The sequence below is a fragment of the Pelodiscus sinensis genome, chromosome 2, assembly GCF_052426305.1.
Source record: "Pelodiscus sinensis isolate ZL-2025 chromosome 2, ASM5242630v1, whole genome shotgun sequence".
Taxonomy (NCBI): Eukaryota; Metazoa; Chordata; order Testudines; family Trionychidae; genus Pelodiscus; species Pelodiscus sinensis.
This window is the reverse complement of record NC_143053.1, coordinates 117888996-117903756: the sequence shown is the minus strand read 5'-3', so window position 1 is coordinate 117903756 and position 14761 is coordinate 117888996. Positions and strand designations below refer to the sequence as shown.

The 14761-nt window shown below is 43.8% G+C and overlaps 2 protein-coding genes and 1 long non-coding RNA gene across 6 annotated transcripts in view; 2 read left to right on the top strand and 1 right to left on the bottom strand.

Moving 5' to 3' along the window:
- Positions 1 to 4895, top strand: part of BPHL (biphenyl hydrolase like) — a 34343-nt gene extending 29448 nt beyond the window's left edge. For 2 of the 4 annotated variants that reach the window (XR_012901681.2, XM_075921330.2), the window contains one exon: positions 4314 to 4895. Coding sequence is in view for 2 of the 4 variants with exons in the window: in XM_075921330.2 (XP_075777445.2) it covers positions 4314 to 4407 (94 nt within the window). In the remaining 2 variants the exon portion in view is untranslated. Of the gene's footprint in view, positions 1 to 3840; positions 4120 to 4313 lie in introns of those variants that run through there. The other 2 variants (XR_012901682.2, XM_075921329.2) reach the window with 2 other exon arrangements.
- Positions 4823 to 7933, bottom strand: LOC102455457 (tubulin beta-1 chain). The gene is made up of 4 exons (XM_006138819.3): positions 7776 to 7933; positions 6871 to 6979; positions 6469 to 6579; positions 4823 to 6098 (listed from the first exon to the last, which is right to left on the bottom strand). Exons 1-4 carry the CDS (start codon positions 7830 to 7832, stop codon positions 5038 to 5040), a joined length of 1338 nt encoding a protein of 445 aa, XP_006138881.1. The 5' UTR covers positions 7833 to 7933; the 3' UTR covers positions 4823 to 5037.
- A 143-nt stretch (positions 7934 to 8076) lies between these two features.
- Positions 8077 to 14761, top strand: part of LOC106733050 (uncharacterized) — a 34031-nt gene continuing 27346 nt past the window's right edge. The window contains exon 1 of the long non-coding RNA XR_003087277.3: positions 8077 to 8444. This is a non-coding gene — a long non-coding RNA (uncharacterized LOC106733050). The remainder of the gene's footprint in view (positions 8445 to 14761) is intronic.

Sequence of the window (14761 nt, the reverse complement as noted above, 5' to 3'; positions counted from 1 at the left end):
AAGAGGACAGGTCACTGACGTATGACTGGGCACATGCAAAAAACATTTATTTAAATGTGGCTAAAGGAAAACGTATACATCTAGGAACAAAGAAATTAGGCCATACTTACAAGATGGAGACTTCATCCTGGGAAGCAGTCACTTTGAAAGAGAGTTTTGAGGAGTGGATAAACAGTTGATGGGCTCACAGTGTAACAAAAGGACTAATTAGGCCAAAAGGACTAACGCTATCCTTGAATGCATAAATAGGGAACTCTTCGATGGGAATAGAGAGATTATTTTACTTCTGTTTAGCACTGTTGTAATCACTGCTGGAATGCTGTATCCCATTCTAGAGCCCACAATTCACGAAGGACATTGATAAATTAGAGAGAGTTCAGAGAAGAGCCAAAAGAATGATTAAATGATCAGTAAACATGCCTTACAGTGAGATTGTTTAAGCTGAATCAACTCAAGAATCTCAAAGGGAAGATTAAGGTTACTTTATTACAAATACATACCAGAGGAACAACTATTTAATAATGGGCTGCTAAGTCTAGCAGAAAAAGGTATGGCATGACTCACTGCCTGGAAGTTGAAGCTAGACAGATTTAGACTGGAAATAGAAGTGTAAATTTTTAACAGTGATGGGCATGTAACCTTTTAAACAGTGTACCAGGGATTGCAGTGGATTGTCTATCACTAGCGACTTTTTAAATCTATACTGAATTTTTATTTTTAATAGAAAGCTGTTCTAGGAATTAGTTTTGAGGAACGTCTATGGCCTTTTTTATATACCACGGTCCCCTCTCACCTTGGAATCTATTAATTCTAAAGTGAAACCAAGAAATTAAGACCACTTCCACCCATCTGAATTATTGCCACTGTGCTCCTTCTTGTCATATCTCCTTTCAGCAGAGCTAATGAAACACACATACTAGGGCTGGAGCAGAAATCCTACTTGTATGAAGTAGTACTGAATGCTAAAGTCATAGCTGCTCTATCTATACATTTACTGGGATTTTACTATTGGGCTCTGCCCTCTAAATAATCATTAAGTGACAGCCAACTATTTTGCTCCAGTGTCTTTCACATAAAGTTTTTATCAGGAACAATCTAGATTAGGGGTGAGAACCCTTTTTGGCGTTAGGGGCCAATGACCCTCAGAAAACTCAGCTAGGTAGCATTGATAGGCAGGAAAAAAGAGACACGCTCACCTCACTCATGCATCTTGGGGCCTCAAGGTTACGCTTGCACTCCAGCCCTATGGGGAAGGGCTTCCCCCCCCCAGGCTGGATTAATTCTTTGGGGGGCAGGTAGATTTTTGGGGGCCTCCTGAGGCTCTGGGGTGGGCCAACAATTAGGGGGGGTTCAGTATGTGGGAGAGGGCTAGTGGGAAGTGGGATAAGGGTCTCAGCAGGAGGGGCCAGAAGATGGGGGGGGGGAACCTATCAGGCACAGCTCTGGGTGGGACAGGTGGTTGTGTGCAGCCATTTTTGGGCAGGCACATCCCTTCCCTTCCCCCAGCTCCTATTGGCTGCTGCTATGTTCTACACAATGTGCAGGGGAGTACTTTAGCACAAATTCACAACCTGGACTCCATGAACTCATGTCAGGGTTACACACACACATTGTTGGAAAGGGTGGCATGAATAAGGTTGAGAACTATTGCCTCATCACAATGGAGTACCTGAAGGACAGGCTCTCATTCTTAATTGTGATTTTCTGCTTTGCAGTCTGGTTTTTCTTCACTGGTACAACATAGTAAGCTTTCCTTGCTTATGGCAAAAATGTCTTGCTAGTAATTGTGTGTTAATCAGTAATAAAGCCAATGCACTTCCAGCGTTATGTACTTTGTCTTTGAAGACACAGATTGGTGGGTGTTCCTCAGAGAAAATATAGTAGCCACAAGGAGGTAAAAAAGTACAGAAGAGGTAAAAAAATACCATTCTCCACCCCTCCCCCAAGACAAAATAATGGGCATCATGTGGTGCTTTTATCATCACTGCTTAGAGTCTTTCCATTGAAATTAGAGATAGAAGGAACATGGCAATATTGCAGTAGAATTTTGTTAAACACCTCCCCTAACTGCTTCTTGAGCAAATACTGGAGTCTCTATTCCAGAACCTGAGCAGTTTTACATATAGTAATTTTTGTAGCACAGCACTGAAATTAGTGAGTGTTTTCTGTTCTTGTAGTTCCAAAACTGCTTACCTGACATAGTTTAGTACTTTGAGAAAGGCGGTGGAGATCCCAGTCTTTTAATGAGGAGCATGCTAGCATACTATACAAGATTAGTTTGAGGTGTCTCGTGTATAAGATGAGCAAAGCTGGATTTAGGGATAGGCAATCTATATTTTGAAGGGTATGACCATGAAGAAGTTCTTCCAGGTATGGGACTCATGCCAGATGGCAGTTTGGTCATTACACACTACTATGGCCAAGCTTACAGGGGAAGGTGACAACTAAGGGTGCATCTGCTCTGCAGCCTTAGCTCGGAATAAGCTATTTTGTAATTTGGTGCAAAAATTTAAAATAAACCACTATCCCAAAACATCCCTGTAAACCTTGAGTGTCAGAATAGCGAGCAATTATATTTCAAAAAGATGTAGCATAGATATTCTGGGATAACTGAAATATCCCAAAATAGCAGTGCAGCATAGATGTACCCTAAAACAGGGGAAGTCAATGCATACAAGTTAGGAGTTTACCATCATCTTATGTGGATTCTCCCAGGACTAGCTTAGCCTTACATATCTGTGACTTATTTCCACATTACAGCAAACTAAGGCAATTTTATTTGATTAAAATCAAGCTCATGGTGTTTTATCAAACTGACATCCCCTTTTAAAAAAAGAACACTAGTTGAGTCACCTTCACTTCTCAGTGTACCCCTCTGAACATGGCTTGGCAGTCAGGACTGTAAAAGCCTACAGCTTTAAGCCATTCCAGAAACATTGTTTTTATAAGGTCAAATTACAGCTTGACTGCAGGTTCATGCACACTAGATTCTCTTTAGAATAATTCAATATTAGAGGCATTGTTTTTAATCTACTTCTTTAGCAATACTTAATACCCAATCCAAGCCCCTTAGCTATTACACTAAGACTGCATCAAGACTGGCATGATTTTGCGCAAATACTCTTAAAAGTTTTTCCGTTAAAGTATTTGCGCAAGAGAGCATCTATACTAGCATGTGCCTTTGCGCAAAAGATTTGCTTTTGTGCAAAAGCATCCAGGCCTGTGTAGATGCTGTCTTGGCCATCAGCGCTTTCTTGCACAAGAAATTAATGTTTGTCTAAAGAATACTTGTGCAAGAGGGCTTATCCCTGAGCGGGAGCATCAGTGTTTGCGCAAGAACCACTGATTTTGTACATTACAAAGTCAGTGTTCTTGTGCAACTACTCACAGCCAGTGTAGACAGGCAGCAAGATTGTGCAAAATAAGTTGCTTTTACACAAAATCATGCGAGTCTAGACGCAGCCTAAGGGTATGGCTAGACTGCAAGGGGTTTTTGGGCTACCAGAGGTAACCCAAAAAAACCCTCCACCACATCTAGGGAACACATTTGCTCTTCTGCCTTTTTTTTTTTTTTTTTTTTTGAGGAAGAGCACACACTTTCGGAAGCCCATGTATTCCCTGTTCTATGAGGAAGAAGGGGCTTCCGAAAGGGTTTTTTGGTCCAACATTTGGCCCACTCTAGACAGGCCAACTGTCGGAAAAGCTTCTGACAAAAGAATCAGAAAAAGGTATGTAAAATGCGTAGTGCATTTTACATACCTTTTTCTGACAAAACACTTGTCCAGCTGTACCCTTAGTGTCTCTCAGCTGTCACCATGAGTCTCCTCCCCCCCACTCCAGCACAGCTACTCCCTCCTCTGCGGAGGAAAAAAACCCACTTCATCTCATGACCATCACCTTGCCCTTTTCCCTGAAGACAAGTGCTGTGGACTTCAGTGTTGCCACTTCTGGAAGGTTAACCCTCTGCATCAGGTAAAAAAAAAAAAACCATCTGACTTCTGACAAGGTTTCCCAGAGATTTACATTTAGCACTCATCTAACATGGTTTCCTTTGTTCCAGAAACAAAATTGTTTTCCCCAAAGCTGGAATTTAGATTTGTAGGCACAGGTGGTCTACCATCAAAGTTTCTACTCAGCTAATTTTTAAACTTGAGAAGTCAGCTTGACTAATTTTTAACTTGTGGGGGGGGGGGGGGGGGGGAGAACAGGCATTGATTCAAATTTTGCACTTGGTTACTACAGTCCTGTAGTTACCCTATGTGTTGTATATGCATAAAGTAAAATTCTAAATGCACAACTTACTTATTTTTTAGGTTGTTTCTGATGCCAGAAGGAAAGCACAATCTACATTTACGATTTGCAGAAGAGTTCAACAAAGTAGTAGAAAATTTCCTACGACAGACTTAGTTTGTTAAACTCAATTATGTACTAAACAGTCTATGTATGATTATCTTAGTGTATTTAAATTATATTCCCCGTCCAGGCCCTATTCCTGTTATGATACTGATTTTATTTAGTTTGATTCTCCATTATTAGAAAATGTAAAAGGACATCTCATTTATGCTAGTTAGAGGTAAATTAAGATACCTACTGTGTCTTGCTTGATAATTGAGACGCTCCTGGCAGAGCTGAATTTGTCTAACAAGAGTAATAGTGAAGTAGCATTAAATCTATGCTTTACTTGATCAAGATTGTTATGTTGCAAGTACCTGAATTCCATATCAAGGAGCATGAAGTATGACGTTAATACAAGTGTATATATATTAAAAAAAGGAATGCTATATGAGAAGAGGAGTCCTGTTTTAAAGAAAAAACCAGAAGATATTTGGAACACATGCCTTTATGCATTTTAAAAACTTAAATCAAAGTCATCAATAAACTTGACTTCACAATTATTACATAGAGATTTTTGTTAAGGTTACAAAATTTAACAGATAATCCAGTACACTGCAATGAAGAACATGCTTTATCACCACTGTCAGAATTCATTCTGACCACATGCCTGCTTTAAAAGAGTTTTTCTAGTACCAACTGCCTTTATGCCTCATCCTCCTCTCCTTCCTCTTCAAATTCTCCTTGCTCATCAGCAGTGGCATCTTGGTATTGCTGGTATTCTGAGACCAGGTCATTCATGTTGCTCTCTGCTTCAGTGAACTCCATCTCATCCATGCCCTCGCCAGTGTACCAGTGCAAGAAAGCCTTACGCCGGAACATGGCAGTGAACTGCTCAGAGATTCTCTTGAACAGCTCCTGAATGGCTGTGCTGTTCCCAATGAAAGTGGCGGACATTTTGAGGCCACGAGGGGGGATGTCACAGACAGCCGTCTTGACATTGTTGGGGATCCATTCCACAAAGTAGCTGCTGTTTTTGTTCTGGACATTGAGCATCTGCTCGTCCACCTCCTTCATGGACATTCGGCCACGGAATATCGCCGCCACAGTCAGGTAGCGGCCATGGCGGGGATCGCAGGCTGCCATCATGTTTTTAGAATCGAACATCTGCTGCGTCAGCTCTGGCACCGTCAGGGCACGGTACTGCTGGCTGCCCCGGCTAGTTAGCGGGGCAAACCCTGGCATGAAGAAGTGCAGTCGAGGGAAAGGCACCATATTGACTGCCAGCTTGCGGAGATCGGCATTCAGCTGTCCGGGGAACCGGAGACAGGTGGTCACGCCACTCATGGTGGCGGAGACCAGGTGGTTGAGGTCCCCGTAGGTAGGGGTTGTGAGTTTCAGCGTGCGGAAGCAAATGTCATACAAGGCTTCATTGTCAATACAGTAGGTTTCATCCGTATTCTCCACCAACTGGTGGACAGAAAGGGTGGCATTGTAGGGTTCAACCACTGTGTCTGACACCTTTGGAGATGGCATTACACTGAAGGTGTTCATGATTCTGTCTGGGTACTCCTCTCTAATTTTGCTGATGAGGAGAGTTCCCATCCCAGACCCTGTGCCACCACCTAGAGAATGGGTCAGCTGGAAACCCTGTAGACAGTCACAGCTTTCCGATTCCTTTCTTACCACATCCAGGACAGAGTCCACTAGCTCAGCTCCCTCTGTGTAGTGGCCTTTTGCCCAGTTGTTTCCAGCACCACTCTGACCTAGAAGGCAGAGTGGAAAGATGCTGATTTAGTCACTAGAACATGATATGGAGTCCAAGTGATGAGAACTATTACATTCTAGATAGTGGACAGAGGATAATTTTACAGACCTAAAATAGATTTACAATGATCAGCTGACTATTGTTTATAGCATGGTTCAATTTGTGTTTTTCAAATCTGCAAGTTAAAAAGCTGAATTAATCCATACAAGTTTCATGCAAACCCCCCCTCCCCCCCCAAAAAAAAATCAGGAAGGGTGCACTCGAATATATACAAAAAATGTTATTAGTACAAAGAGCATTATGGGGTATTTAATTGGGTCATCGCAAGCCAGACTGCAGTAGCTGCAGCTGTATGTAAAGCTACATACCAAAAACGAAGTTGTCAGGTCTGAAGATCTGACCAAAGGGTCCAGATCTGACAGAGTCCATTGTGCCAGGCTCCAAATCAACAAGGATTGCACGGGGCACATATTTATTACCTATAGGAGGAAGAAAAACAGCGTTACAGACACAGTCAACTCGCTGCTTTTGCTTTGAGCAGCCTCAACCCAGCTCCCAGGAGAGACTGCGCACTGACAAAAGGGAAAGAATTTTCAGTAGAGCCATCTTGGAAAGACTCAGCCCTTTAACAAAGCTTCCATGGTCAATAGCAAATTCCTTTACACTAGCAGTTCCAGTTATAATGAGTGGTACACCTCTACACCGGTTTTTTGTTTTAGTTTACTTAGCAAAATTACAAAGGGCTGAAGAAACAAATGGTGTATAATTACCAGCAGCTTCATTGTAGTAAACATTGATCCTTTCTAACTGCAAGTCACTGTCTCCATGGTAGCTGCCAGTTGGGTCAATGCCATGCTCATCACTGATGACTTCCCAGAACTGAAATAGGGGTTTAGGAAAAAAGCACTGAGTAATTGCATTATGGTGTCAGGAGGGATCCAACATGTCTTTTCTAGCTCCACAAACCTACCCCTGCCCAGCCAATGGAGTACGCTAACCAATAACTGCACCTTGGGGAGACAAACAGATATTTATACACACATCACAGAAGCAAGTGAGAATTGGTATAGCTGGACTCAGGAAAACCACCACTAAACTGCAGTGTCCAACAGCAAAGGTATAGATCAGATACAGTAACAAAATTGTACTGCTTCCTGAAATGTTCCCACAGGGGTCAAGAATTACAGTATCGCTAACCAGATGTAGCCTTCAAATTGATGTAGGTTGCTAGATACTAAAGGAAATCCAGCTGTTTCCCCGTTGGGGACGTAGCTAGAGGCAGAAAGAGCCCACAAGAGCTGTGACGCACTGGAAGCATCTCTGCTGCAAGCCCGGGTGGCATCCCTGCGCACAGGGGCGCGGCAGCTGCATCAGCAAGGCGAGGAGAGCCATTGTGAATTCAGAGCACGGATATCGGGCTGTCGCAGCATGACCCCCCCCCCCCCCCGACAGCAGCCCATCTCCCCTCTAGCGCCATGAGGTTTGTGCCGAGGCGCCGCAGCCGGGACGGGAAGCTGAAGCAGGTGTTTGAGCCACAGAAAGTCACCCCCCCCCCATATGATGTTTTCAGCGTCCAGTGTGCCCAGGCTCCAGCAGCGCCCCGTGGCGATCTCGCCTCTGCGCCGTGACAGGGGCCACAGCGCCGGCCCCCCCAGCCCGGCCCCCCGCTCTCTACCTTGGCCCCGATCTGGTTCCCGCACTGGCCAGCCTGGATGTGCACGATCTCCCGCATGGCGCCCGAGTCGCGGCAACAAACACCCTCTGCCTCCGGCTGCCCGCGCCCTGCCTCGCTCCGGCACCTGCAGCTGCGAACCCCGAGCCGCCGCCCCGCCGCCCGCTTTTATAGCGGGGTTCGCTGGCCCCGCCCCCTCGCGCCTGGGCCCCGCCCCCTCATTCACTCCCGGGCTGCCCGCAGCCCCGCTCCGGCGGGTGACGTAATGCGGGAGCCGGGGCGGGGCATGGTAATGCGGGGCTGCATTGTCTGCTGGGCGGGGGCTGCGCGAGCCCCATCCCGGGAGGAGGAGGGGAGGGGGGTTGCAGCCTCAGCAGCAGGGAGGGGGCTTGTCGCAGCTTGAGGGCATCGAGCGCCTCCTGCTCCCCCAGCCCCGCCCGTGCAGAGCAAGCGGGGTAAGAAGCAGCTCCCTGCTCGCCGCTCGCCCCCCCCATGGCAGCGAGCGGCGCAGCACGGCACGGGCTCTGCAGCCTTCCCAAAGCCCGGGGTATAACCGTCTAAAAAGCTCCAGCTACATTGAAACGTGAGAACTGGCACGACGAGGACCGATTGCCTGTGTGTAAAAAGCAGTGTCAGCGACATGCCTCTGAGGAGCTGAGTGCCCGTATGCAGGTAGAGCCGCAGTGTGGGGAGGCAGCATCTTTTACTGCACCGACATCTGTTGGTGAAAGAAACAAGTCGTAGGCCCTGCAAAGCTCTTAAGTATAACGTGCTAAAGGCTGAGGGGGCTATTAGGTAAATAAGAATGGATGCTTGGTTCCCTTTGTTTCTCCTCTTGTATCACCAGTAAACACTGAAGGATGGTGCGGGGGCAGAGGGGGGCAGGAAGGACCAGAAAATCTTTGTATCATCAGATTCCTCTGCTCTTCCCAGTGTTATAATCCAGAGACAAGATAATGCTTTTCAATCACCTATTTTTGTCCTAAATTTTATTTTCAGTTGTTCTTTTGTTTGTGCTTTTTTTATTATTAAGTAAGAGACTGTAAAAGGAGGTTGGGGAATAGGATTTGTTTGTGTGGTTTTGGACCAGAAAAATCAGCCAGGACAAAACATTGACACATTTGCTGTGGGAGGCTGTGGAATCTCCATCACTGGAGATATTTAAGAGCAGGTTGGATAGACATCTGTCAGAGATGGTCTAGATCAGGGGTGGGCAAATGGGGCCTCCGTGGGCTAGATTCGGCCTGCCAAGCAGGTGAATCTGGCCCGTGGAGGCCCTGCTACTCCCCCGCCCCAAAGCCAATTAGGGTATGGGGGCTAGGAAGCTCCTGAAGCCTTCTCCACTCTGCCCACCCACTGCTCACTGGATGGGGGCAAAGCAGAGAAGGCTTCGGGCACTCCCCCACCCCCAGGTCTTAATTGTCCCAGAGAGGCATAAGGGAGTTTTGCACAAAACAGCCAGGGCCACACTGCCTGTTTTTGTGCAAAAATGGAACGAAAGAGTATGCAAATGAATCACAGGAAAATGCTAATCTGTACTTCATTTGCATAGGCTCTTGCGGCAAAACTCATAGCCAAATAGTTTTGTCACAATTTAAATTTATAGATCCATTGTCATCTGGAATTCTGCAGTCAGGTTCCCATGTCACAGCCAGTATATAATCTGAACCTGGCATTGTGAACCACAATGGATGATATGCTTGCTAGATTTGCTGCAACTGATCACTGTTTTTTACATATGCACACATTTTAAAGAGATAATTCAGACATTTTGTGGATTTACCAGAAACGTACCACATATCCTAGAGAGGATGCCAGAGATCAGTAGGTTGAGAACATGATCAGTCTTGAGCATATGCTGCTTTCCTGAATGAATTAAGTTATTATAGTTTATGCAAAATATATAATCCAATTATTAATTTGTGATTTTCAGTTATTTTCTGTTTTAGCAAATTAATCATAAAGCTTCCATGACTTTTTTCATTTACAAAGATGTTGAAATAACAGATAATTTGTTTAACCTAGAAATAATATGAATAGTTCACATTCAATTACAATTTTGTCAGTATGCATTTGTGTAGAAATGACCTCATTTTGCATAGTCAGGTGAATGGGAGGGATCAAGTGACCTACATGTAGAGAGAACCTTAAATCTTTGTTTTTCAGAGGATTGATCAAATTGGGGGCAAATGTGTTATATGGGACTATGTCATTCTGCCATTGAAAACTGCAGCATAGTAGTAGAGGATGTATTACCTTTTTTTTATTCTACCCACGTCTTTTTCCAGTTTTGACATGATTAACGGTTGATTCTTGCTTAGGTGAAAAGGCCAGCTTTTCCTATTTTCAGCCATTAGCAGGCTGTATCTGCGTCTTGTTAATGGCAGCACCTATAGCTGCCCAAGCCTCTAGACGTGAGGCCCTTGCATCATGGAGACTGACCACATCAAGGAAAAGTAGAAATGCTAGTGTGAGATTTAATACCTGTGCTGTGTAATGTAGAGGTGTAGAGTTGATTTGGGCTCAGAGAGGTCTCTGTGATGATGATAGCTTAGCCCCCTAGGTTATCAGCTTTTTTTTTTTTTTTTGTTTTTTTTTTTTTTTTTTGTATGTAAGCATTAGTTGGAACACAACATAGACTTATCCATTGTTAGCTCCCCACTCAGCCAAGCATATGCTCCTGTTTTAACATTTCACAAATCCTCCATTACTCATCCCCACTCTCCTGGTGGAAGTAAATCTACCAGATGACATGGCAGAAGATTGGGGGGAAATTTAAAGATTTGATAAGGAGCCTCAAATTTGTGTCAACGACCCCAGAAATACTGACCAAATATTTTCTCCAACTGCTCTATTCATAATGTAAAAAATATGGAATAATTTTCACTTTGATAAATTCTACAATGAATTGTGTAGAAATGATCGTGTTTACTTATAAAATGTATGACAGATTTGCACTGCTTTACAGATGCACAGTATTGAAAGTGTAAGGGGGAAGAGGTGGGAATCTGGGGATATATGCCTTTAACTATATCACCAGATTGATGGCTTGTTGGTCATAGAATCACAATATCAGGAGAAGTGGTCAGTTACTAATGTAGTAATTACAGAGCTGTAATATGGAGCCAGGGTAAGCAAAGGACTCTATAATTAATAATAGTTTGTTTAGTTTGTGTTTAAAACAGTAACATGAAATGTGTTGTAAAGTAACTGATTTCACCTCAAGTCTTGTTTTGTTGCTTACGTTTGCTGCCTAGTGGTTAGAGAATAAAACAGTGAGTTAAGACTTCAGAGTTTTGTCCTTGTCTCTGACACTGGCTTGCTGTGACCTTGGGCAAATCACCTGGTCCCACATTTTCAAAAAGTGGCCACTAATTTTGAGTCTCTCAGTTTGCTCCCGTGAAGTTTCCTCCTAGCAAGTTGGGGATCTTCTAGGATAGTGGTTCCCAATCTTTTTGATACTGGGACCAGTTAACCCATTCACAAGCTTTTGGAGGACTGGTAACATATATTTTCATATTTGCATATTCATTAAGCAAATGATGAATATGCAAATAATTGTGTCACTGGCCCTACCTGTCCAGCAGGTTGTTCTGCCACCCCTCCCCCCGGCCCCAATCCCAACCGCTTTATTGGCCGGCGCCAGCTCCCCCAGCTATGCTGGGCATTCTGCGTTGGATTCTAGCATCCGCCGGATTTAGCCCCACCGCTGGGAGCATGCCCAGCAGAGATGCCACAGCAGCAGGCTATCTACCAAGAGGGCCATGCTGCCGTTACCCTGTCACACTAATTAATAGGAGCATGCATGATCATTTTTCTAAGGACCAGTATTTTTTTTTCTAAGGACTGATACTGGCCCGCGGACCACACTTTGGGAAACGCTGTTCTAGGAGACTCCTGGGTAGATTCTCAGCTGGTGAAAATTATCATGGATCTGCCCTGCCACCTTTGCCACATTACTCTTATTACAACATTTGCTGTAGCAAAAACAGGTGTTATTATCAAGGGATTGTGCTTGATCCAAGATTTTTGCATCAGCTTGAGAATAAACTTTGTGAGTGCTGTTTTTGAATGCTGAAGCCTTTATGTATTCAAGTTTCTATTATTAATTTTTTCTCATAATAGTATATTTCTTTGGTACTTAATAATACCATGGTACTTAACAGTATTGCTTAACAAGCAATCTCTGCAATAGCTAATTTAATACCTGTGAATTCACTGTGTTCAAATTGTGTGCTCAAGGTAACAGCTGGATTATAGAGTGTTTGCTGTACGTTGCCAAGGTCTTGGTCCTGTGAGGTCTGGATGTTTATAAAGAAAGTTCTTTAAGGAGCTATGATGCAGCAATGGTTAGAGCATAGGTCTGTGAGTCAAGAACCTATATTGTATTCCCAAGTCTGCCAGACACATGCTTTTGTAATCCTGAGCAGGGTTATCATTCTGCACTTGTTCCTTCATATATATATAAACAAGGGATAGTAGCCAGGTATTTCAAAAGCATATTTAGATGGCCTGTTTTTTGAAAGTGCTCAGCACCTAACAGCATCCATAGTGGAACACCTTTGAAAACCCTTCAGGTTTCTAAATATGAATATAGAAGCCTAATTTTAAGTACCCACTTTTTAAAATCTTGACTGTATTTAGATAACCACAGTATTTTTCTAACATAACATCATGAATATTCAGTCTTTTTTGATCTTACAAATAAAAAAGTCCACAAAAGCCTTGAAATCAGGGGAAGTTAAGAACCTAAATACCTTTGTGGATCTGGACCAAAGCATCTAATATATACATTTTGTGGGTGTGTACTCTCTCGCTCTCTCTCTGTCCACAATGCTGATGTTCATTCTGGCACCATATTCAAATTCTTCCTTCAGCAGTTTCCCAGGCAACCAACTAGCCTCAGAATGAGTCTGCGCAAGAAAGAAGGAAACAAAAAACCTTGCAACATTTTCATTCTTGTCAATAATTCCCCATAGTTTGAAAAAAATCCAGATACACAAGTATGGAAATGGCTGCAGCATAAATTACTTTCTAATTACAGCCCACACATGCCTACATAGGTAACCAGACACTGCAGTGATGAGCAATGTATAGATAGATTAAATAAACTACTTTGTTCATAACATATTTATGCAGAGATGGCGTTTCGGGTCTATCAAACCACAAACTACCTGAATGTCCGAGAGTCAGAAACCTGGACCATCTTACAGTCAGACTTGGAGCAGCTGGAGGCATTACTGTACTTGAGTACAGTCAATACCAAATCCTGAGCATAAAATGGTTTCACTGTGCAAAATGTCATCATCTCAGAGTAATCTGGCTTTCCTTCAGTTACTCATTATATCCAAAAGTTGTGTTGCATCTCTTTGGCCATGTCACCAGGGTAGACAAAAAACACCCCATTGTGCTCTCAGACTTGCCACTGATGCATGAAGGGATACATGCCTCAAACCTACTTGGTGCCATCCACAGGGCTGCCCCATTGATTTGTGGATCAGAGGTGTAGCAAGGATGTTATGTGCCCGGGGGCAAAGGCAAAGTTTGCACACACACCCCCGCAAATCTGGCGCATGACTGAGCCAGATCATGGGGGAGAAGGGGAGTTTGTACTGCATCCTACCCCACTCCCTCCAATTTGGGGCCAGGCCCCTGCATGCACTAACCCTTCAGCAGAGGTGGAGGGTCAGTACCAGGGGCAGGGAGGCGTCTCCAGCTGGCAGCAGTGGGCAGAAGAGGAGTAGGCAAGCAGAGGGATGACGGGGAGTGGAGGGGTACTAAATTGGCGCCCCACTAGCAGGGTACCTAGACATTAGGAAAAAGTTCCTAACTGTCAGGGTGGTTAAACACTGGAATAAATTGCCTAGGGAGGTTGTGGAATCTCCATCTCTGGAGCTATTTAAGAGCAGGTTAGATAAATGTCTATCAGGGATGGTCTAGACAGTACTGGGTCCTGCCATGAGGGCAGGGGACTGGACTCGATGACCTCTCGAGGTCCCTTCCAGTCCTAGTATTCTATGATTCTATGATTTTGGTGTCCCTGAAAGCTATCAGTTTTCATTAGTGTGGCCCTCAGAGAGCTTCAAGTTTTACATGCCTGATCTACATGTTTATTAGTCTTTAAAGTGCTACCAGACTATTGTTTTTTAGGTTTTTCCTTTTGTTATAAAGTATATTTTATTTACAAAAAATAAGTAACCCCAGTGCCCTCATCACCCCTGCCCTAGAGCCAGTCACCCTCCCCATTCCAGTGTAACCACCCCTTCCCCAGAGCAAGCACCTTAGCCCCCTCCATACCAATGCAACTGTAGGTAAATCTCATTAATCTCTGTATTAATCATTTTCTCATTGAATTTTTTTATTTTAACTTTGTATCAAGTCCTTTTAGTTTTGTAATAAGTCTTTAGTTTGTTGTATTAAGTCCTTTTATAGAAACTTTGTGTACTTTTACAGAACATAGAAACTTTGTATTAAGCCTTTTTACATAGAAACCTTGTATCTTGTAGACCAGTGGTCTCCAACCTTTTTACACCCAAGATCACTTTTTAAATGACACAAAAAGCCAAGATCTACCGCCCTGCCCCTTCCTTGAAGCCCTGCCCTCTCTGTTCACCTCCTCTCCATCACTTGCAATTCCCAACCCTTATACTGCTGCTTTTTCTCCCCCAATTCTTCTGTAGGAAGAAGTTTTTTCCAACATTTGGCCTGTCTAGACTTGACCAAATGTCAGAAAAAACCCTTCTTTTGGAAGCCCCCTTATTCCTCATGGAAAGAGGAATATAGTGGTGACTGAAAGATCATGTTTGCTCTTCCACTAAAAGAAGTGTAAGAACAAATGCATCCCTGGATACAGAAGAGTTTTTCTGGGGTATCTCCGGAATCCTGAAAAACTCCTGGGCTACGTCTACACTGGCCCCTTTTCCGGAAGGGGCATGTTAATTTCACCTATCGTAGTAGGGAAATCCGCGGGGGATTTAAATATCCCCCGC

What these genes read in the sequence shown, in the direction of transcription:
- LOC102455457 (XM_006138819.3), bottom strand. Translation starts at nt 7,832, where the DNA reads ATGCGGGAGATCGTGCACATCCAGGCTGGCCAGTGCGGGAACCAGATC. An exon ending in GGAACCAGATCGGGGCCAAG is followed by an intron (nt 6,980 to 7,775) that starts GTAGAGAGCGGG and finishes CCCCTATTTCAG; the next exon opens with TTCTGGGAAGTCATCAGTGA. An exon ending in TTACTACAATGAAGCTGCTG is followed by an intron (nt 6,580 to 6,870) that starts GTAATTATACAC and finishes TTCCTCCTATAG; the next exon opens with GTAATAAATATGTGCCCCGT.